Raw genomic sequence first — 20,600 nt, forward strand, 5'->3', positions numbered from 1 at the left:
CTCAACCCTCGGGGTGCGCGCGGGCCTCGGGGTCGCGCAGACGCCTCCCGGCCGCCCGGAGGCGTGCCCAAGGCCACCTGCCGCTGGTTCGCAGCACCACCCGCCCCCCCTCGCACCCTGGTCACGATCCTACAGGCCCTCACCAGGCCGGAACTCGCGGTCCTGACCCAGGACACTCTCCCGGAGAAGGTCCACTAATCCGGAGGGCCTGCGTCTGATAACATCCACGAGGACTGAGGCTGTCTGCCTTTACCAGGCCCCTTCCCCAGTGGCCCTGAGTTGGAGATTTTCAGTCTCTTGGTTCCTTTTTCCTTTTCTTTTTATACAACTTTATTGACCTATAATTCATCTATCATGTAAGTCCCTCATGTAAAGGGTAACATTCAATGGCGTTTAATATATTCACACAAAGTTGGGCAACCATTCCTCCTGTTTGATTCCAAAACATTCTCATCACCCCCAAAGTAAATCTCTATATACCCTTTAGCCAGCCCTCAGTCCACCCCATATGAATTTTAGGATGGACTTTTCAGTTTCTGAAAAAAAAAAAAAAAAAGCCAGTGGGAATTTTATACGGACTGAATTGAATCTGTAAATCAATTCGGAGAATGTTGCCTTTTTTTTTTTTTTTATACAAAGGCTTTCAATTTTATTTTATTTTTAACAAACATACATGGGACTCGATAAAGGTTACTAACTGAATAAGCTCTAACAGACAGGTTCTCTGTGGCTTTGACACACTCAGCTTCTAAATGATCAGCTAGCTAGTTAGGACTGTACACTTGGTACTTTTTGCGGTTGTTCAGTCATTCAATCATGTCCAGCTCTTTGTCACCTCATGGACTGTAGCCCACAAGGCTCCTCTGTCCATGGGATTTCCTAGGCAAGATTATGGGAGTGGGTTGCCATTTCCTTCTCCGGAATGTTGCCATTTTAACAAGGCTTCCAAGATGGTAAAGAACCCGCCTGCCAATGCAAGAGACATAAGAGATATGAGTTAGATCTCTGGGTTGGGTAGACTACCGTGGAGGAGGAAATGGCAACCCACTCCAGTATTCTTGCCTGGAGAGTCCCATTGACAGAGGGACAAGAGGGACTGGTGGGCTACAGTCCATAGGGTCACAAAGAGTCAGACATAATGGAAGCGACTTAGCATGCACACACACACCATCTTAACAAGATCCTTTCCATCCATGAACTTGGGATGTTGTGATGATGAATTCATGTGTATTAATTTCAACTTGGCTAGGCTATAGTTGGCAATTATTTAATCAAACACTCATCTAGCTGTTGCTAGGAGAAATTTCGTAGGTGTGGTGAACATCAACAATCGGTTGACTTTAAGTAAATTACACTCCATAATGTGGGTGAATCTTGTCCGCTCAATTGAAGGCCTTAAAAGTAAAAACTGAGGTTCCCTGGGAAAAGAGATATTCTGCCTCCAGACTGTAATGTAGAAGTCCTGCTTGAATCTGCAGCCTGCTGACCTGCCCTGCAAATTTTGGACTTGCCACCTTGTCAGCCCTCACAATCACATGAGCTAATTCCTTAAAATTAATCGTGTGTGTGTGTGTATGTGTGTGTGTGTGTGTATCCTGTTCTGTTACTCCGGAGAACACTGACTAAATATATGTGTTTTCATTTATTTAGGTTTGCTTTATTTTCTTTCAGTGATATTGTCTAGTTTACAATATACAAGTCTTGCATTTCTTTTTTTGATGGTTTATGTGATTTCTTTTTCATTTTATTTTTTTATTGAAGGATAATTGCTTTACAGAATTTTGTTGTTTTCGGTCAAACTTCAACATGAATCAGCCATAGGTATACATATATCCCCTCCTTTTTGAAACTCCCTCCCATATCCCTACCCGTCCCACCCCTCTAGGTTGATACAGAGCCCCCGTTTGAGTTTCCTGAACCATGCAGCAAATTCCTGTTGGCTACCTATTTTATAGGGAAGTACCTATTTTATATGGAAGTCTTGCTATTTCTATTGTTAATTTATTCCTGAGTATTTTATTCCTTATGGTGCTATTGTAAAACAGAATTGTTCATTGCTCAGGTATAGAAATACAGTTGATCATTGCTCGGGTATAGAAATACAATTGATTTTTGTGTAATGATGTTTCTTCCTGCAACTTTGCTGAACTCGTTTATTAGCTCTACTGTTTTTTCCAGCACATGTAGTAAGATTTGCATATACAAGATTATGTCATCTGAGAATAGAGATGGTTTTATTTCTTCCTTTACGATCTGGCTGGCTATATTGCCCTGATATATATGCCCCTCAGATATGCAGATGACACCACCCTTATGGCAGAAATCAAAGAGAAACTAAAGAGCCTCTTGTGAAAGTGAAAGAGGAGAGTGAAAAAGCTGGCTTAAAACTCAACATATAATGTCATTCTCCCAAACACGTGTACACCCGTGGCGGGTTCATGTTGATGTATGGCAAAACCAATACAATATTGTAAAGTAATTAGCCTCCAATTAAAATAAATAAATTTAAATTAAAAAAAAACATACAAAAAGCAAAGATCATGGCACCTGGTCCTATCACTTCATGGCAAATACATGGGAAACAATGGACACAGTGACAGACTTTATTTTCTTGGGCTCCAAAATCACTGCAGATGGTGACTACAGCCATAAAGTTCAGACACTTGCTCCTTGGAAGAAAAGCTATGACCAACCTAAACAACATATTAAAACATACAGACATTATTTTGCCAACAAAGGTCCGTGTAGTCAAAGGTATGGTTTTTCCAGTAGTTATGTATAGATGTGTGAGTTTGACCATAAAGAAGTCTGAGTGCCAAATAATTGATACTTTTGAACTGTGGTGTTGGAAAAGACTCTTGAGAGTCCTTCAGACTGCAAGGAGATCAAACCAGTCAATCCTAAAGGCAATCAGTCCTGAATATTCATTGGAAGGACTGATGCTGAAGCTGAAGCTCCAATCCTTTGACCACCTGATGCGAAGAACTGACTCATTGGAAAAGACCCGGATGCTGGGAAAGATTGAAGGCAGGAAGAGAAGGGTACAACAAAGGATGAGATGGTTGGATGGCATCACTGACTCGATGGACATGAGTTTGAGCAAGCTCTGGGAATTGGCGATGGACAGGGAAGCCTGGCGTGCTGCAGTCCATGGGGTCGCAAAGAGTCGGACACAACTGAGCGACTGAACTGAACACTCTCCAATCAAATGTTGGATAGAAGTGCGCATTTTCTTTTTAACTTTATAATTTGAAAGTATTTCAGACTTATGGAAAAGCTATAAGAAATGTACCGAAAGCTCCCATGTACCCTTAACTCACATTCACCAAGAGTTCATATATTGTTCCATTTGCTTTCTCATTCTCTTTGTCTCTTGTGGGTGCATATATTTTTATTTCATTAATTAGAATAACATTTTCTCAGGCTTCCTTGGTGGCTCAGTGGTAAAGAATCCACCTGCCAATGCAGGAGACATGGGTTTGATCTCTAGTCCAGGATGATCCCACATACCTCAGAGCAACTAGCCCCATGTGCCACAACTATTGGGCCTGTGCTCTAGAGCTCAGAAGCCACAACTACTGTAAACCACGCACCCTAGAGCCCTGCTCCACAACAAGAGAAAAACCACTGCAATGAGAAGCTTGTGCAGCAGCAAAGACCCAGCACAGCCAAAAATGAAGAAGTAAAAGAAGAAAAAAAAAAACCTATGAGGCTGATATTCTGAAAAAATTATAATAAAAATATTTTCTCAACTATGTCTAAGTTGCATACAGCTTACCCCTTAACCCCTAAATACTTCCCTCTGTGTTTCATAACTATAGCATAATTGGCTTCCCTGGTGGCTCAGCTCATAAAGAATCCATCTGCAATGCAGGAGAACTGGGTTCCATCCCTGGGTTGGGAAGATCTCCTGGAGAAGGGAAAGGCTACCCACTCCAGTATTCTGGCCTGGAGAATTCTGTGGACTGTATAGTCCATGGGGTCACAAAAAGTCAGACACGACTGAGTGACTTTCACTCACTCACTCACAGCATAATTACTGTACTATAAGTAATTATAGCCTCTTACATAACACATAGTATAACTCTTCAACGTCAGAAATGTTAATGTTGATATGATGATATTATTTTATCTAAGGTCTTGTTAAAATTTCACCAATTGTCCCCATGATATCCTTTATAGTTTTGTTTTCCTGATCCAGGATCCAATCTAGAACCCCACATGGCATTTCATTCTCATCTCATTGGCCCGCTTTAATCTGGAAGACTCCTGCTTTTCTTGGCCTTTCATGACAGGGAAATTTTTGAAGAGTGCAGGCCAGGTATTTGGTGGACCATCCTCAGGTTGCATTTGTCTGATGTTTTCTCAGGGCAAGATTCGGGCTGTGTGTGGTGGGAGGTTACCAGGCCCTCTCTGTGCTTCTTATCAAGAGGCAAGTGTTACTGTTTTGTCCCTTCACTGTGATGTTAACTTTAAGCATTTGGTTAAGGTGGTAACTACCAGTTTCTCAATGGGCTTCCCTGATAGTTCAGTTGGTAAAGAATCTGCCCACAGTGTGGGAGACCTGGGTTTGATCCCTGGGTGGGGAAGATCCCCTGGAGAAGGGAAAGGCTACCCAGTCCAGTATTCTTCCCTGGAAAAGTACATGGACAGAGGAGCCTAGTGGGCTACAGTCCATGGGGTCTCAAAGAGTTGAACACAACTTTCACTTTCATAGTTGCTCAGTTCCAAACCTCAAGATGATGGTTACCAAACAGTGCTTTTTCTCCCTTCATGATCCCTCCTACTCAATGGCATCCTTTCAGAAAGAACTCCAGTTTATCTATCTATATATACATTATCTGTGTGGACTCGTGGATCTGAATTTTATTTGATGGGTTGTAATCCATTAATTTTTTTTTATCACACTATATGGAATGCAGGATCTTATTAATAGTTCCCCATGCTGTGTGTGCTAAGTCGCTTCAGTCATGTCTGACTCTGTGCAACCATATGGACTGTAGGCAGCCAGGCTCCTCTGTCCATTGGATTCTCCAGGGAAGAATACTGTAGTGGGTTGCTATGCCCTCCTTCAGGGGATCTTGCCAACCCAGGGATTGAACCCACATCTCCTGCATCGGCACGTGGGTTTTTTACCACTAGGGCCACCTGGGAAACCCCTACACACAGGCTATATATATTTTTAAAAAATCCTGAATATATACTGATGCCCCCCACTCCAATTCCACAGCAAAACTTCCTAGCCTTTCCCCAGTGTGTATTTGTATCTCCCTTCAGCATTGGGAGACCTGGCTCCCAACACCACTGATGTATTGACTCATTTGCTTGATCCTCCAATAATGCACAGAGAGCACTTTAGAATCAAGTATTTGTCCCTAGGACAAATAAACCTACTAAGAGGGGTCTGGAATTTCCTTGCAGGATTTTTGTTGTTTGGTTTCTTTTGTCTTAAAACTGAAGGCATAAAGTAAAAGTGTTGTGTTTAAACACCGTTTGCAGGGACTTCCCTTGTGGTCCAGTGGCTAAGACTCCATGCTCCCAATGCAGAGCACCCGGGTTCAATCTGTGGCCAGGGAACTAAGATCCCACATGCCGTGCAGCATAACAACAAATAAATTGGGATGTTTGTCTAACTTTTATTGATTTGCAGGAGTTTCTGTATGTCTGTGTGAATGTGTTCTGGATACCACCCCGTTATAAAAATATTTTCTTTTCTCGAATCTACTGGCTTGTGTTTTCATTTTCATATCTTTTAAAGAGCAAAAGTTTGCATTTTTGTGAAGTCTGATATATCAGTTTTTCTTATGATTATTTTTTTATCCTGTGCAAGAAAACTTTGCCCAGATTGCCTAGAGCAAGGTTACAAAGACTTTCCCCCTTGTTTCATTTATATGCATTTTTTAGTTTTAGCTTTTACTTTTAGGTCTACAACCCATGTCAAATTCATTTTTCTCCTAAGAAATGTAAGTAATTCTAATAAATTACTTTAGTATGTAAGTAATTCTAATTTAGTATATAATTCTAATTACTTTATTAATTCTAAATATAAGTAATTCTAAATGTAAGAAATTCTAAGTAAGGTGTGTTTGTTTCTTGTGGCTGTCAAAACAAAGTTCCACAAACTGAGTAGCTAAAACAACAGACATTTCTTCTCTTTTTTTTTTTTTTTAAACCACTACCCCCTCTCCTCTCCTTTTGAGGTGATAAAATTATTCTGGGAGTAGATAGAGGTGATGGCTTCACATTATGAAATGTACTCAGTGCCACTGAAATGTGCATTTTTAAATGGTTAATGGTTATTTTTATGTTATGTGAATTTTTCCTCAGTTGAAAAAATAAATCCCCCACTGAGAGACCACATGTGCCATCTCAGGTTGCATAAGTGCTCCCCCTCTTCGGGAGTGACAGTACTGTGTTGGTGAAGCTGGGGAGCCAGGATTCTTACCCAGTGATCATGCTACAAAATGGGAGGGGTGTAGGGAGAAAAATCTATCACTCTCTGGAAATTTAATTATGCCTTCCCTGGTGATCCAGTGGTTAAGACTCAGTGCTTCCACCACAGGGACCGTGGGTTCAATCCTTGGGCGGAGAACTAGGAATCCTTCAAGCTGCACAGAGGCAGAGGCTGTTGGGAAATGTCTTCTTTTTGATTTTATTTGACCACGTTGGGTTTTCATTGCATCATGCGTCCCTCAGAAACCATCCAGCCCTGGGTGAGCTGCTGAAGGGCTCTCTCTCCGCAGGAAGCCACTCTTCTGATGGCTTCTCAAAGAGGGCAGGAGAGGGTTGGCACAGGCCAGAGGATTCCCTCTCTGGGGTCTCTGGAACCCCACAAAAGGCCCCACTGACTTTCTCAGAGTTGTCCCCCACATCCGGGGCTTAGGGCCAGGCCTGCCCACCCCTCCCCGCTGTGCCCAAGGTGCTCTGGCCTACGCTCCCCTCCTCCCTCCTCCAAGTGACCCCAGATGGCCCTGCCCCAGACACAGGGTGAGGAAGCCCGTGATAGCTCCTAGCTGCCAGATGGGCCTCCCCAGGCCAGGGCTGACAGGGCCCTGCCACAGACGAGGAGGGCAAAGGAGACTGCACTGGGCAGAGCCCACCACTACCATCAGTTCTGCCCACCGGCCTGGGAGGTGGGGCCAGGCCCAGAGCTGAGATGTTCACCACCGGCTGGGGGCTATCCGCTGCCCTTTCCAGGCAAAGTGAAGAAGGTGGTCAGCTTAACTTACTCAGCTTCCAGGAGCTGGGTCCGGGGGAATTAGGAGTTGGCAGGGGCCACCGAGGTGGGGCACAAATGACACCCTCAAGCCGAGGCCCACCCCCCTGGGGGCAATGAGAGCGGCCAGCTCCAGGGCAGTGTGTACAGAGCTTGCCAGGGTGAGGTGGGCAAGGGGTGGGTACAGGGCACCCACAGCGGCCTTCCTGTGTCAGCACTGGAGAGAAATGCTGTGATGGGGACACAGGGCGGCTGGGAGCCACAGGATAGCTATGGCCCTTATGGAACGGGCCGCTGGGAGACACAAAGGAGACCGAGGGGCCTGAGTGGGCAGCCCAGGGAGGAATGGCCTTCCTACCCACATAGGGGTTGTAGTGGGGACAGGCTGGCTACAGGGACAGCTGGGCCTGCCTAGGCCCCCAGTGAATCACAAGCGCCCCCTCCTGCCTCCACAGATTCATGTTTCCACCCAATCTTCCACCCTCAAATCCCCGAAAAACACACTCTTTCTTGCAAGACACAGAAAGCAGAGATACTGTATAATTCTGTTAATCGAAACTTCCAGAATAAGCAAATCCAAACAGACAGGAAATAGACTTAGGGATATGAGGGGCTGGCTGCTAATGGACATGGGGTCTCCTTCAGGGATGATTCACAATACTGTGAATGTACACAATATCCCTGTGTGGTGTATTTTCACAAGGTCACAATGGTGAATTTCATTGTATGTGAATTTTAGCTTGATCAAAAAAAGTTTTTAGACAAAACACACATCGGGTGATCCAAGTGTCATGAAAGAAACAGGCAGGAACCAACAGCGCCAGGGCAGGGGCTGAGCAGGTCCGATCCTATCTCAGGAGCAGGGAGCCAGGCGCCCAGAGTCCTAGGGACCAGAGGAGGGGACCGCAGGGAGCCGGGGCCACACTGCCACTACGTCATCGGATCTGGTGCGGAACGAGAGGACAGAGAAGGAGAGGTGAGCGGAGTGGGGTTGGGTGGGCCTCCAGCCTGCCAGCCCAGCTGGGCTTCCACCCTGCGCTGGAGGGCTTCCATACCGTGTACTTGTCCCACTTCTTCTCGGGGTCGTAGGGCTCCCAGCGGCTGGCGGGGAAGATGTGCTTGTTTTTCTCATACCAGCTCCGCAGCACCACCTTGCCTGCATGCGACTGAGGACGGGAAGAGGTCCAGATGCTGCGGCTCAGGGCTGCTGGATGCCCGCCCCCTCCTCCCTGCCCTGGTAGGCTCCGAGCATACCTCATCCTTCTCCACGGTGGCATCACTGAGCAGCCTCACATCATCGTGAACATCAAAATTGAAGAGGGGCCCTGCAGGGACAAGGGTCCAGAAGCCCCCCTCTCAGCTGCCACCCTACAACAGGGGCAAGCTCGGGGAGGAGGGCGCAGCCGGGCGCACTCACCACTTTTCCCTCTAGCCTTGGTGACGATGAAGTCGTAGAAGCTGTGGTGCTACAAGCCGAGCACAGGAAAGTGACAGTGGATGACTCATTTTGGTGTCTCACAGCTAGCTGCCTGCAAGCCCGGCTCCGACCCTGCCCACCCGAGCCAAACACCTAGAGTAGGAGGGGCCCCCTCAAATTCCCTGGGTGCACCAAAGCCTGAGACCCTCCCTACCACCCCGCCTGGGGCTGCAAGGACACAGAAGGGACTAACATGGGGTATGATTAAGTCCTCCTTGATGTACATGAGCTGCTCCACCCCTGCCGATCTGAGGAAGAAAAGATGAGGAAGCTGCTGGCCAAGGATACCAGGCACCAGTGCCAGAGGCCTGCGAGGCTAGTAGGCAGCCCAGTCCGGAAGGCACTTCCTACCCCAGCTCCCCATGGGGAGAGGGATGGAAAAAGGGGCCTGAACTCCTTTCTCAGGAGCGCAGTGCCCAGCATGCCGCAAGCAGGAGCTGCCACTTGGGGGTCCCTGGTGCCAGGCTGAGGCTGCAAAATCTGGTGCACATGCTCACATGTACTCACACCCCCACACAGCCCCACCTGAGTTCGCTGAAATCTTTGCGCAGGATCTCGAGTGCCTTCTGCAGGAATTGCTGCATCGTGTTGCCCTTCTTCATCTGTATGAACAGGCATGCAAGAAACCAAGGGGTTAGGAAAGGAGGATGGAAGCCCAGAAGGGGGCCCTCGAGAAGGCGGGCACCCCGGAACACTCACCGCCCCCTTCCCTGCTCCCCCCAGGCCACTCATGCCAAAGGGTCTGTGGGCTTTGTCAGGACTGACATTTCCTTCCCACTGGAAGGCTGGGCCCAAGAGCAAGGGAAATGGGGCCCAGGCTTCACATTGCCTACCTTGACTGTGCGCCGGTGCCCAGAGCCATCCCAATAACTGAAGGTGATCTCAATCTCCTCACCTACAAGACAGACCTGCTGCTTGGCCTCCAGACCCCTGCCAGCTCCCTGGGGCTTAGGGCACTGCCCAGAGTAGTGTTCACAGGAAAGCAGGCATGGCCCCTGCCCCGGGCTGCACGCCTCCCACTCCAGGAGCTCTCACTCTTAATCTTCTCCTGCTTGGCTTCCCACTCTTGCCGTAGCTCCTCCCGGAGCCGATTCTCCTCCTCCTGGAAGAAAAATGAGCAATGCAGGGAGGCCCAGGGCTGCTCAGGGGGCACGCGTGGCCCCCACTTCCTGACTGAAAGCCTCTGCCAGGGTCACCCTGCCTTTACCTCCCGGTCTCGGTCAGGTAAGAAGCTTGTGTCCACATCTGGGTTCTTCCCCATTTTCCTCTTCTTTGTGGTGATCTCTGGAGCAAAAGAAAACACAAGAAGTCAACAGTATGATGGCCCTTGCCTCAAGGGGGCAACTGTATCAACTCTATCAACTGTCAGAGGAAGGATGTCATGCCACGTCACATGATCTCTGGAAAAATCCACAGCACAGTCGTGAAAGAACAAGAGTACAGAAGGATAAGAATGTCTTCACAGGATTATGAAGATGGTTTTGACTTCGCGGACCTCTCCAAAGGGTCTCAGAGACCCTAGGGTCACTGGATCACTCTTTGAGAACCGCCAACCTAGATGAGCCCACACTCCAGGGCAAGGGTTCCAGAGCCTGGACAACTTACAAAAATTCCACACCGGGGACTTCCCTGGTGGTCCAGTGGCTATGACTCCGTGCTCCCAATGCAAAGGGCCTAGGTTCGATCTTTGGTCAAGGAACTAAGGATTCCACATGCCACAACTAAGAGTTTGCATGGCACAGCTAAGCGTTCACATGCTGCAACTACAGATCCCATAAGAAAGACCCAACACAGCCAAATAAATAAAAATAAGTCAAAAAATTCTACACTGGGTACCAACGGCCAGGCCCCCAAAACAAAATCTCCAGGGGGAGGGGAAGCACCCACAAAGCCCCAATGACACACAGTGAGGTTGAAAGCCTGCCTCTAGACCTGTGGTGTCCCAAAGGTAGCCTCTGCTACACAGATGCAGCTAACACCCAATGCAACTGACCTGCCAATGGGAATGTTTTAGATACCAAATACTTAATGTTACTAAATAGTACAAAGACTATCCCAGGGTTTCCCCCAAGAGGCTGTCAGGCTCTTTGCTCTTTCTCCTGACACCACTGGCTGCTCCCCTCAAAGCTGTCCCTGTGCCAACCCCTGCCTCAGCTCTACCATACGGATCCCAGACCATTAGGCTTTCTAACCATCCACCCCCTCCAGGCCTGCAGCTGCACCCTCCCTAGTCCTAAAATGTGTACACTCCCGCTGGCTCCATTTCTGGACACACTCATCTCTCAACTCTACACACCTTCCGACCCCCCACATCTCTGGGTGCTAATGAAATTCCCCTCACCCTGAAGGCCCAACTCAAATCATCCCCTCTCTCCTGGCCCCAGTGGGGTGCATGGTGTCCTGTGTGATTCCCACCAGGACAGAGACGGTGCCCAGTGCAGTGTCTGTCTGTCTGTCTGCCTTGGTCCTAGCCCATCTGCAAGTGGGTGCTCGGCACACAGGAGCCCCATGGTGTCTTAGTTCTTGCTCACCAGCCTTCCCAAGTCTTCCCTGTTACCCCCTGTTCCCTTGGGCAAGAGCTGCTCTGTCCAATTAGCAGCCACTTAATGTCTGTGGTTGTGTCAATTTACACTGAAATTATTAACAGTTTGGTGCCCCAGTCACATGAGCCCCACACCTCCGCCAAGGGACTGCATACCCGGTTCCCACTCAGTCTGCCACCAGAAAGCAAGCCCTCCACTCAGCTTTGCCACAGTGAAGACCTGGCTCTCTCTCTCTCCTGCCCCAACTTCTGAGGTTCAAGGCCTCAAATGTGGTTAGCAGTCAAGTTTGTTGGATGTGCTTCTTCACTCGAGACCCAGAAGCCAGGACAGAGCTCTGCCCGCTGAACCCATCCCCAGCCTGCCCTCACCTTCCCTTTCCAGCTCCTCCTCGTCCACGGCCAGCACCTCCTCCTCCTCCTCGCCTGCCTCCTCTTCTTCCTCCAGGGTGAAGGACAAGCTGGAGATCTTCCGCTTGGCCTCCTTCTTGCGCTCCTTTTCTCGCAGCTTCTCCAACTTCCTGCCAAGGCACGGGTGGCTACCATGCACGTCCCCACCCTCAAGACCCATTTCCCGACCCAGAGCCACCTGTGTGCTCAGTGCAGGGCAGGTCCCAGAGTCCTACCACCCTGGATCCCTTCAAGTTCACCAGCAGGGCTCTGATGATCAAAAGGCACCCCCACCTCCCGGCTTCCACAAGCAGGAACGGCCTCACCCGCCCCCAAACACAAGCTCCATCTGGAGGGGAGGACCCACAGCTGCAGCTCCTTCGACTGCTCCTTCTTGGCAAGTTGCTTCTCCCGCTCCTTCACCAGCGCCTCCTGCTTGGCCTTCATGTCGTTAAGGGTCACAAGACCTGCGAATTAAGGAGACAGGGGGGTGAAAGGCGGTCACCCAGAGCGAACCATGCAGTGGGCCTTGGGCCGGGAGTGGGGGCACGAATGCTTTGCGTACCCACAGTGCTGGACTTGAGCTCAGCCTCCACGGCGTCGTAGTGTGCAGAGAACTTCTTGTCAATGTTGGACTTCATTATGTTCTCCTGCCCAGGAGGCAGAGCAGTGATGATGGCCACCTGCCACCTCACAATGGAAGTGGGGACCTGGGTTCTCATCCCAAATGAGTCCCTAGACTATGATGTGCCCTTGGGAAAGACATGGCCCCTTTGCCTGATGGAGGGTCCCATGGGGCTGTAAGAGGCTCTTTCAAGTGCCCAGGCAGCCAAGTGGGGTGGTTTCCCTGCACTGTTCTGGTCCGTCCACATGTCCTGCTCACTCAGTAGTCTGGAGCCGTGGGTCCTACCTGCCTTTGGTGTTTTTCACACCCAGCTCTTGAGCTGAAGCTCTGGAGACCCAAGGCAAGGAGTGACAAGAGGAAGCGGAGAGCAGCTGGGGGCCTAGACCCTCACTGAGCAGTGTGGCTCCCTCATGAGGCCCCCTCGCTCCAGGCCTGCCTCATCCCACTGCATACCACTGTATGGACCTCCGCCTGGCCACACAGCAACAGCTGGGTTGGGGCTTGAGTGTAAACTGAGACAGCAGTTGGGCCTCAGCATGCAGCCACTTCCCACCTGTCGCAGGACCCAAGGCCCCCAAAGACCTAAGTAGGGTGGCCCACCACCAGCAGCCACTCACAGAAGCCCTTAGTGAACCGCTAGCACCTAGGACCCTCCTGCCTGCCTGTGTTAGTTGAAATGGGTTCAGTGGCCAGCAGAGTGGTTGGGGCCCGCCCTTCCGGAGAGCCACTGAACCTGGGCAGAGGCCTGACTCTTGGGGCTGAGGAGCCAGAGAAACAGGATGCTCTGTACCCTCGAGGGTCGCCCCAATTGCCAGACATGGAACCAGTGAATATGGCTCCTTCCTGTTGCAGGCTTGTCACAATCTAGCTCGCCCCAGCCTTCTGGGCCCATTTTACAGAAGAGCAGACTGTCCCCGGCCCGCTTCCGCCCCTTGTGGGAGATTGGCGAGCAACCTTCCCACCCCAACCCGCCGCCCGCACTCCAGTCCTGCCACCCAGAGTCACGCGGGGTCCCGTGGAGTCGGGGCGGCTGTTCGAGCGCCTGCTTTGAGGGGCCCCAGCCCGGCCCGCACCTCAGCAATCCTCTGCTTCATCTGCTCCATCTGCTCGCGCTGCTTCTCCCGCTTCTTCATGAGGTGCATGGCGCGGCCCGCCTCGCTGGCGGCACCCTTGTACTGAGCCATGGCGGCGGCGACGGCGACGGCGACGACGGACTGGCTGGGGCTCCGGAGCTAAATCGGCTCTGGCGACGGCGGCTCGGTCAGCTGACGCCCGCGCCTTGACGTCAGCCACCAAGGCTCGCGCAGCCGCCTCGCCCCGTCCCGCCCCGACACGTGACCACCGGTACCCCCCCCCCGCCCCCGCCCCCTAGCGGCCCCGCCCCGCCCCGCCGGCCCTCGGAGACTGGACGATCCCGCTCTTCCTAGCTTCCCCATCAGTTTCACAATAACCCCTGGCCTGAGGCTGGGTCCCCAGTCTTACTTCCTTCTGTTGACCCCAAGGCTGCCCCCACCCCAGACCCTTCACTTCTTCAGTGTTGATCTCAGTCTAAGGGTAGATCCCCTCAGTCCCCTTGCTGCCTCCCTGCCTAAAGCCCCTCTGGTTACTTCTGCATCCTTGATTTTGACTCCCCTCCCAGGACTGGCCCCAGTCCTGTTTCCCCAGGCCACAAGACTGGGCCTGAGTCCCCTCTGCCTCCTCCTCCTCCTTCTTGGCCTGAAGGCAGGGGCCCTGTGCCTCTGCTTCCACCACCTCAACCCCCACCCCAGGCCGGACCCGTCTCCCATTTCCCTCACGTTGACCCCCAAGGGTTGGAGTCCTGATGTCAGTACTAGCTCAATGTGTGGCCTTGGGCAGGGTGATGTGACCTGCTCCCTTCAGTTCAGGAGCTCTGCAGTTCCCTGATGAAGTCACCTTTTATAGCCATCGGGAACAAAACTAAACGACATGCAGTCCCAAGCCTGTGTAAGAGAGCAGGGCAGCCCAGGGAGCCAAGGCCCTGGCCTGAAAACAGCTTTGAGAAGAAAAAACTTAAGATCTAGGCTCAGATTTCAACACAGTTTTATTGGGAGAGTTTGTTTTCTGTGAAATACACTAGAGGATGGGGAAAGGGACACATTCACTTTGCAAGATAAGGATTTCCCACCACTAATGGGAAGGAATAGGGCGGGCAGGGCACAGGGGATTTGGATCCATTTTCCCACCTCCTTCTGCTTTGTTCACACATCATTTCTCTCTCAGCCAGTACCAGCGGACACAAAGACAAGAAACAAAAACAAGATCAACCTCCAACAGGGCCACACCCAAGCCCTCTCCCTTCCCAAGCTGCACCAGGGTTGCCAGGGTCAGGCGGGCCGGCCAGGGTAGCTGTTCCACAGCCCCAGGGCACACTGCAAGGCTGCGGACATGGGTCCTTTCTCACACAAGGTGGGCCAAAGTTAATAAATTAGAATAAATTATGGGGGTGGACTAAGGAAAGGAATGTGACTTTGTGCTGGGAGGGCCCCTTCTTTCCAACACACTAGAGTGGGTGGGGGGAGGCAGGGGGCATCTCCAAAGGCCACTACAGTAGGAGTAAGAGTAACGGGGGCAGAAGTCAGCTTTCCTCCACGTTCTTCCCAAACAGAGCAGAAGAATTAGGGGTGGGGGGAAGATACACACACAAGGAGAGGAACCCCCTTTTCCCAGGATAAGGAAGGGCCAAGAAGGAGGATACTAACCAACCCCCTCCCCCCGTCTCCCAAACCATCACTAAGGTTAAGGATTTGGTCAGTGAATCAATGACGTGGGTGACAGGAATGCGGTAGGGGAAGCAGAAGATGTTGGAAACAGGGACGCCCAGCCACACCCGTCTCCCCAGCCTTTAGGGAGAACAGACTCAGGTTGGGGGGGAGGGCACCAGGGGCTGGGCTAGGGGTCAGCCATCACTGGTCAGCTTCCCCAAAGACATCATTCTGTTTGCGCTTCATGTTCTCAAAGTCAAAGGCGGAGCCTGCCATGCGCTTGTAGATGTCTTTGATGTCGTTGCAGGTTGTCTCAAAGTGTGTGGTGGCATCGTAGGAGCAGGAACAGAACACCTGGAAACAGCCAGCGCCCAGGGCCTGAGGTGAGCAAGGCAGGGGCCCTGGGCCGGCAGCCAGGAGCCGGGGCCGGGACAGGCTGCTTACCTGGCTCTCGGAACCATCATCGATGGGCTCGTACAAGTCACTGATGGCCACAAACCTGAGGGAGAGAGGGAGGGACTGAAACAGGTCTCAGGATCAGCCTTGCCCTCCCTGATGTCTGCCCTCCCTGATGTCCGCCCTTTGGCTCCCTGGCTCCCTTCCTCCCCCCAGCTCCAGCCCCAGCCCCCCAGCCCCTCACTTCTGGTCAATGGGCTCCAGCAGCTCCAGGGCCGGCTCAACCTCCTTTTCGGGATCTGTGGTCTCCACTGTGGTGCTGGCGATGGCAATGTACTTGCCCTGCGCGGCCACGTTGTGTGCATAGGAGATCATGCACACGTAGATGTCTGCCCACAAGAAAAGCTCCATTAGCAGGGGCACGTGGGGGGCTTCTGGGGGCCAAGCTCAACACAGGCCCTCCTGCCCCTCCCCAGCCCTGCAGAGCTGGCCACATCCCAGAAGCCGCCCTCGTGGAAAGGAAGCATCCCTCCCTAGGGCCTCAAGGCATGGGGACCGTGATGTGGATCCCTGCTCTTCCATGGAGGGATCGAGCAGAGAGCCAGCCCCCGCGCTGGGCAGGGGGCGGGGAGGGGCAGCGAGACAGGGCTACCCCAAAGAAGAGAACACACTGGAGGAAGTTGTGTGGGGCTTGGCCTACCTGACTTCCTGTTGACCTGGTTCTGGGGGATGATGATTTGGCAGGAGTTGGCATCGTTGGTGTTCTTGATTGGATGGCTGAGGATGCAGATGATACGGATAACCTGGCCGGCCTTCCGCACACGGTCAGGAACATAGCTGGGGTCACAGATCAGCTGCTTGCAGCGGGCCACCTGTGAAAGCACCAGAAGGCGTTGGCCCTATCCGACCCCCCCTCGATGTCTGAAGGCCAGGACGCCCAAGGAGGGCTGGCAGCTCTGGTAGACGGGCCACTCCCCAGAGCTGTCACCATCACCCCTCCCACAGCGTACATTCTCCTCCCGCACCTCGGGAAGGTGGGCCCTCATCCACAGCTGTCTGCTGACAGCAGTGACTACCGTCTTCCTCTGGAGCCCCGGTCCCCGGGGCTGAGGCGCCCGGCCAAGCTGTAGGAGCCCCAGCAGAGCTAGGGTGACCAGGAAGAGTGTCTCAAAGGATGGGCTGAGCCCAGCCCAGCCCAGCGTGCCTGTGCAGCAGGAAGGCTCACCTCGCCCTCGGACTTCACGCCCACCACCTTGCCATTCTCCATGATGATGTCGTCCACTGGTTTGTTCAGCATGTACGTCCCCCCATAGATGGCACTCAATCTACAGTGGGGAGAGGAACCATGAGAGTGCCTCCTGGGAGACATGGGGACCAGCACTACTACACGCCCTGCCCCCAGCAGTGCAGGGCATGGAGAAGGTGGCCTCAGGCAGGCAGAGCTCAGGAGACCTGGGGGCTCTTCCAAGCTTTGTTGCTGCCAGGACCTCAAGACTGAACCTGGAGGGGTCCCTCCTCTCTAGACTTACTGCCAGAAATTTCCAGCTAAGGGCTAGTATGAGGGCAGCTCCTCAGGGAAACATCCCAGGGAACAGAATGAATGGCTCTGATGAATCTGACCGGAGGTTTCAAGGCCACAGGCCCAGTCCTCGTGCCATCTGACTCCAGCCAGGAGCCAAGCGAGCCCTATCTGTGATCCTTCATCTCCGCACTACAATGCCCCACTAGGCTGCTATCACCCGAGGATGGTGGGAAGTAAACTAAGCCCACAGTGAGAAAGTAACAAAACACAGTGGAGATGCCCAAGGGGGCCCTTTCCATTGTGGGCCTCAGCCTTCTCCACTGCCAATCGACAGAAGCCACGCCCTCACCTTGCAAAGCCTTGGGGCAGCTCGCCAAGGCCATAGAGTGGGTACAGATACGGGCTCTTTCCATACCGAGCCAGGGATTCGCTGTACAACTTGATGCGGTTGATGGTCTCGAGACATGGCTGGTCCAGGTAGCTGGGAGAAATAGGGTCAGAAGAGGCTCCAAGAGCAGAAGGCCCAGTGCACCCCCACCCTGGCATCAGGCCAGCCTTCCCACCCTTGCAGGCCTGGGAAAGACCATTGGTCAAACACAAGGAAGGGACAGAAAAGGCGACAGGTGAGTGAGCCCGGAGCTGAGTATGGGAGGTAGGCAGGGTGAGCCAAGGGAGCAGCAGGCAGGAGTGGGAGGGCAGGGTGTGGGCCGGCTGAAGGGTCATCTGCCATGCCAGTTTCCCCTCACTCATCAGTGCGGTAGAGCGCTAGGGCATGGCCAGTGAAGTCAATGACATCCTGCCCCAAGTCGAACTTCCGGTAGACGTCACGCATGCTGGTGTTCTGGGGGTCGACACCCTCAAAGGTCTTGGGGTCGTTCTCATCAAAGTTTGCCACGAACACCAGGAACTTGCGGAAGCGCCGTTTCTCAAACATGCCCATCAGGTCTGTGAGGGCCACATGCAAAGCACCACTGAGGTACGGGCCGTGACCCTCTCCACCTGCCAGGCAGGCAGAGCAAGCCGGTGCCCTAACTCCCAGCAGAGTTCTCTTGCTGACCACTGTGTGATTTTCAATTAACCCCTCTGTGCTCATTGGCCTGTTTTCTCAACTGTACCAAGAGTGAGTCTGGCTGGACAGCCTCTGAGAGCATTCCCAGCTCTGACACTTGGGGATGTTTCACTGATCAGGTGAAGCCTCTGTCCAGGACACCATATTCCCTTCGCACTTGGACACCTCTCCTGGCAACCAGTGGGTGCACACAGGGGGATGATAGAGCAAGGGGCTTTTGGTACTGCACAAGAAACATGGCCTGCAGCAAGGGCCATCCTGCTCTTGATAGCTATCCCCCCTTCCCCCACCCCGATTCCCTGGCTCATGGGACCCACACTCACTGGAAGCCAAGGCTTCAGTCTCGGTAGATGGTACTTTGTAGATCTTGCCCCCCTTGTAGACAAAGCTGCCCTCCACCACCTTGAAGTCCAGGTAGCGTGTCACCTCTGTATACAGTAGCATCTTCACAAGCTGCCCTGCAGGGCGGTGTGGGAAAGGCAACACAGTCAGCATGGCTCCCTTCACAAGCTCAAGCTGGTCTGTCTGTCCCTGGTCTGCAGTCTGACCCTTCTCTGCTCGTCCCAATCACCCCGCCTCCCACAATACCTCCTCCGTCTCCCTCACCATTGGCCATGAGGAATTTGGGGATCAAGTCAACGTTCCAGTCTCGGCCCCGGCCCATTGTCTCAGGGGGCCCCTCCAGCAACTGAAAACGCTTATACAGCTGCAGGCAGCAGAAGGGAAAAGAGAGACAGAAAGATGCATCTCAAGGAACCCCCTCCCACTCCCGCCCCTGCCCCCGCCCCCCACCCAGAAAACCTGGGGAGCTGCTTCATTCAGCACCCCATGCAAGAGGTTAACGAGGGACAGGCCTGGGCCCAGAGCAGCCTACCTCCTCCAGGGGGGTGATGGAGGAGCTCTCACCCCCATAGTAGGGGTTCCGGTCCATGTGCAGCACCTTCTTCCCGTTCACAGACATGATACCCGACAGGATACATTCCTGAGTGAGGGGCAATGTTCACTGCACTCCCATCTGCCCACATTCCCACAAGCAGCCCTGACCATGTTCCCCACTCCAACCCTGAGGGGAGAGTCAACCTGAAGGGCCTCTGCCTCAACACACAGCTCCTTGCACCTGTGGCTGGTCGCTCTGCCTGAAATTGGGGGGGGGGGGGGACACCTTCATTTGACCATGGTTTCCTTTTAAAACCTTGCTGGGCAAAAAGGTGAACAAGGAAGAGGGTATCCAGCAGACACATGGATGGTCTTCAAGCAACCAAGATGCCAAGAAAATCATCTATCGACGTAGAAGCCCACAAAAAGGCAAATAAAACACAGGGATCGCCTAGCTGGACAAGCAAAGGACCCGAAAAGGAAGTAAAGGCTTAGCATGGTGCCGAAATCCCAGGCCCCACCCTGGGCCACTTTCCTCAAAGAGGAACCCCTGACCCTGAGCTTTCCCCGTCACAGTAGGGGCTTCCACACCCGACTGTTGGGGAGGCATCTCTCAGGGCAGCAGTCCAACAGGGTTCGGGGGAGGGCAAACAACCTCACCAGTCACTGTCACCAGCCCAAGGACAAAGGCTGCAAATGCGCCTCAGCCCCGAGGTCTCCATGGGAAACCGGGGTGGGGTAGTGGGAATGTGGTCACGGTCCCCACCACGGCTCCTTCTGGAACATTCCCTGGGTCCTCGGGCCCCCTAAGAACCTGGGAAGGCAGGATGAAAGCCCACCCTGGGAAGTCCCCCCGCCCCGATCTGACTGGAGGTCCCTGTACCACGACATCCCCGTCAGAATGAGCGCAAAATGAGAAGGGATGTTAAGTTGGTCCTGGGTAGGGGCTGGGGGTCGGGCCCGGGGAATCGGTCAAGAGAGACAGCCAGAAAAGGGGCCGCTTCTTGGCAGACCGGCCATGACAGGGATGGAGGCCGCGTCACGGTGGTTGGGGACGGGGCTATCTTTTCGGGGACCGAACAGCGCCGCGCAGGCACTGATGGGAGGATGGGGCCGGGGGCTGCAGCATCCCAGGGAGGAGGACAGGCGGCGCCCTGGACACCGGCGGCCGCACTTACGGTGAGTCCGGTTCCCAGCACGATCACATCGTATTCCTCGTCCATGGTCAGGCCTCGGTGTCAGCGCCCGTCGGCTCCTCCTCCTCCGCCACAGCCGCCGCCGCCGCCGCAGCCGCCGCCGCCGCCGCAGTGGACCAAAGATGGCGGCTCAACCGTGCCGCTCAACCCCTCCGCCACGTCAAAGAGTCCCGGCCCCTCCCCTCCGCCGCCGCGCCGACCGGGGGCCCCTGCTGTCCCCGCTTGCCTCCCGGGGAGGGTTGCTGGAGCCCGGGCTCTAGCACTCGCGCCACTCGGCGGGCCGCGCCGCTTTGCCGAGGGCCTAGAAAAGAGGGCGGTGAGGCGGGGCGGGGCGGGGCGGGGCGGGGCGGGGCGGGGCGGCGCGGCCTGGCAGACGGTGCTGAGGTCCGCCAGGGATCCGTGCGCAGGAGCCGCGCGCGCCCCGCCCCGGGAAGCTCGGCGCGGCCCCGCCGGCTGGGCGCGCGCTGCTGCAGCAGCCCGAGGCGGGCCCCTAGGGACGTGGGGGCGACTATTGTCGTGGCCGTCTCCCCCGCCTCCCTCTCCCGGGCGCTGACGGCCCCCGCCCTCCCCT

At 53.4% G+C, this 20,600-nt stretch overlaps 2 protein-coding genes across 5 annotated transcripts; both read right to left on the reverse strand.

Annotated features, from left to right (window-relative positions):
• Positions 1 to 7,738: 7,738 nt before the first annotated feature.
• Positions 7,739 to 13,514, reverse strand: FAM50A (family with sequence similarity 50 member A). 3 transcript variants are annotated; one of them, XM_015104970.3, is made up of 13 exons: positions 13,321 to 13,514; positions 12,188 to 12,272; positions 11,990 to 12,089; positions 11,605 to 11,753; positions 9,901 to 9,977; positions 9,729 to 9,795; positions 9,527 to 9,588; positions 9,219 to 9,295; positions 8,887 to 8,941; positions 8,634 to 8,682; positions 8,471 to 8,541; positions 8,272 to 8,382; positions 7,739 to 8,160 (listed from the first exon to the last, which is right to left on the reverse strand). In XM_015104970.3, the coding sequence occupies exons 1-13, from the start codon at positions 13,429 to 13,431 to the stop codon at positions 8,152 to 8,154; spliced, it is 1,023 nt and encodes a 340-aa protein (XP_014960456.2). In that variant the 5' UTR covers positions 13,432 to 13,514; the 3' UTR covers positions 7,739 to 8,151. The 3 variants fall into 3 exon arrangements, 2 of the variants coding, with proteins under 2 accessions (XP_014960456.2, XP_042097511.1); XM_042241577.1 differs by lacking the exons at positions 7,739 to 8,160; positions 8,634 to 8,682; XR_009598846.1 differs by lacking the exons at positions 7,739 to 8,160; positions 8,887 to 8,941 and having other exon boundaries at positions 8,471 to 8,682.
• Positions 13,515 to 14,291: 777 nt separating this feature from the next.
• Positions 14,292 to 20,341, reverse strand: GDI1 (GDP dissociation inhibitor 1). 2 transcript variants are annotated; one of them, NM_001161871.1, is given in 11 exon segments: positions 15,172 to 15,324; positions 15,415 to 15,469; positions 15,611 to 15,755; positions 16,067 to 16,238; positions 16,592 to 16,691; positions 17,238 to 17,369; positions 17,635 to 17,833; positions 18,281 to 18,415; positions 18,564 to 18,663; positions 18,832 to 18,939; positions 20,012 to 20,056. In NM_001161871.1, coding segments are annotated over 11 exon segments (1,344 nt in total).
• Positions 20,342 to 20,600: the final 259 nt, after the last annotated feature.

Source organism: Ovis aries, chromosome X, assembly GCF_016772045.2.
Source record: "Ovis aries strain OAR_USU_Benz2616 breed Rambouillet chromosome X, ARS-UI_Ramb_v3.0, whole genome shotgun sequence".
Classification (NCBI taxonomy): domain Eukaryota; kingdom Metazoa; phylum Chordata; class Mammalia; order Artiodactyla; family Bovidae; genus Ovis; species Ovis aries.

Bases quoted from the DNA above. Each gene is read 5' to 3' on its own strand.
- FAM50A (XM_015104970.3), bottom strand. From the start codon at position 13,431: ATGGCTCAGTACAAGGGTGCCGCCAGCGAGGCGGGCCGCGCCATGCAC. The intron at 12,273-13,320 runs GTGCGGGCCGGG...CCTCCTGGGCAG, and splicing joins TGAAGCAGAGGATTGCTGAG to GAGAACATAATGAAGTCCAA. The intron at 8,542-8,633 runs GTGAGTGCGCCC...TTGTCCCTGCAG, and splicing joins CAAGGCTAGAGGGAAAAGTG to GGCCCCTCTTCAATTTTGAT.
- GDI1 (XM_060407214.1), bottom strand. From the start codon at position 20,056: ATGGACGAGGAATACGATGTGATCGTGCTGGGAACCGGACTCACC. The intron at 17,834-18,280 runs GTGAGTGTGGGT...TGGCCCTCACAG, and splicing joins GACTGAAGCCTTGGCTTCCA to ACCTGATGGGCATGTTTGAG. The intron at 16,239-16,591 runs GTGAGCCTTCCT...GTGCTTTCACAG, and splicing joins GCGTGAAGTCCGAGGGCGAG to GTGGCCCGCTGCAAGCAGCT.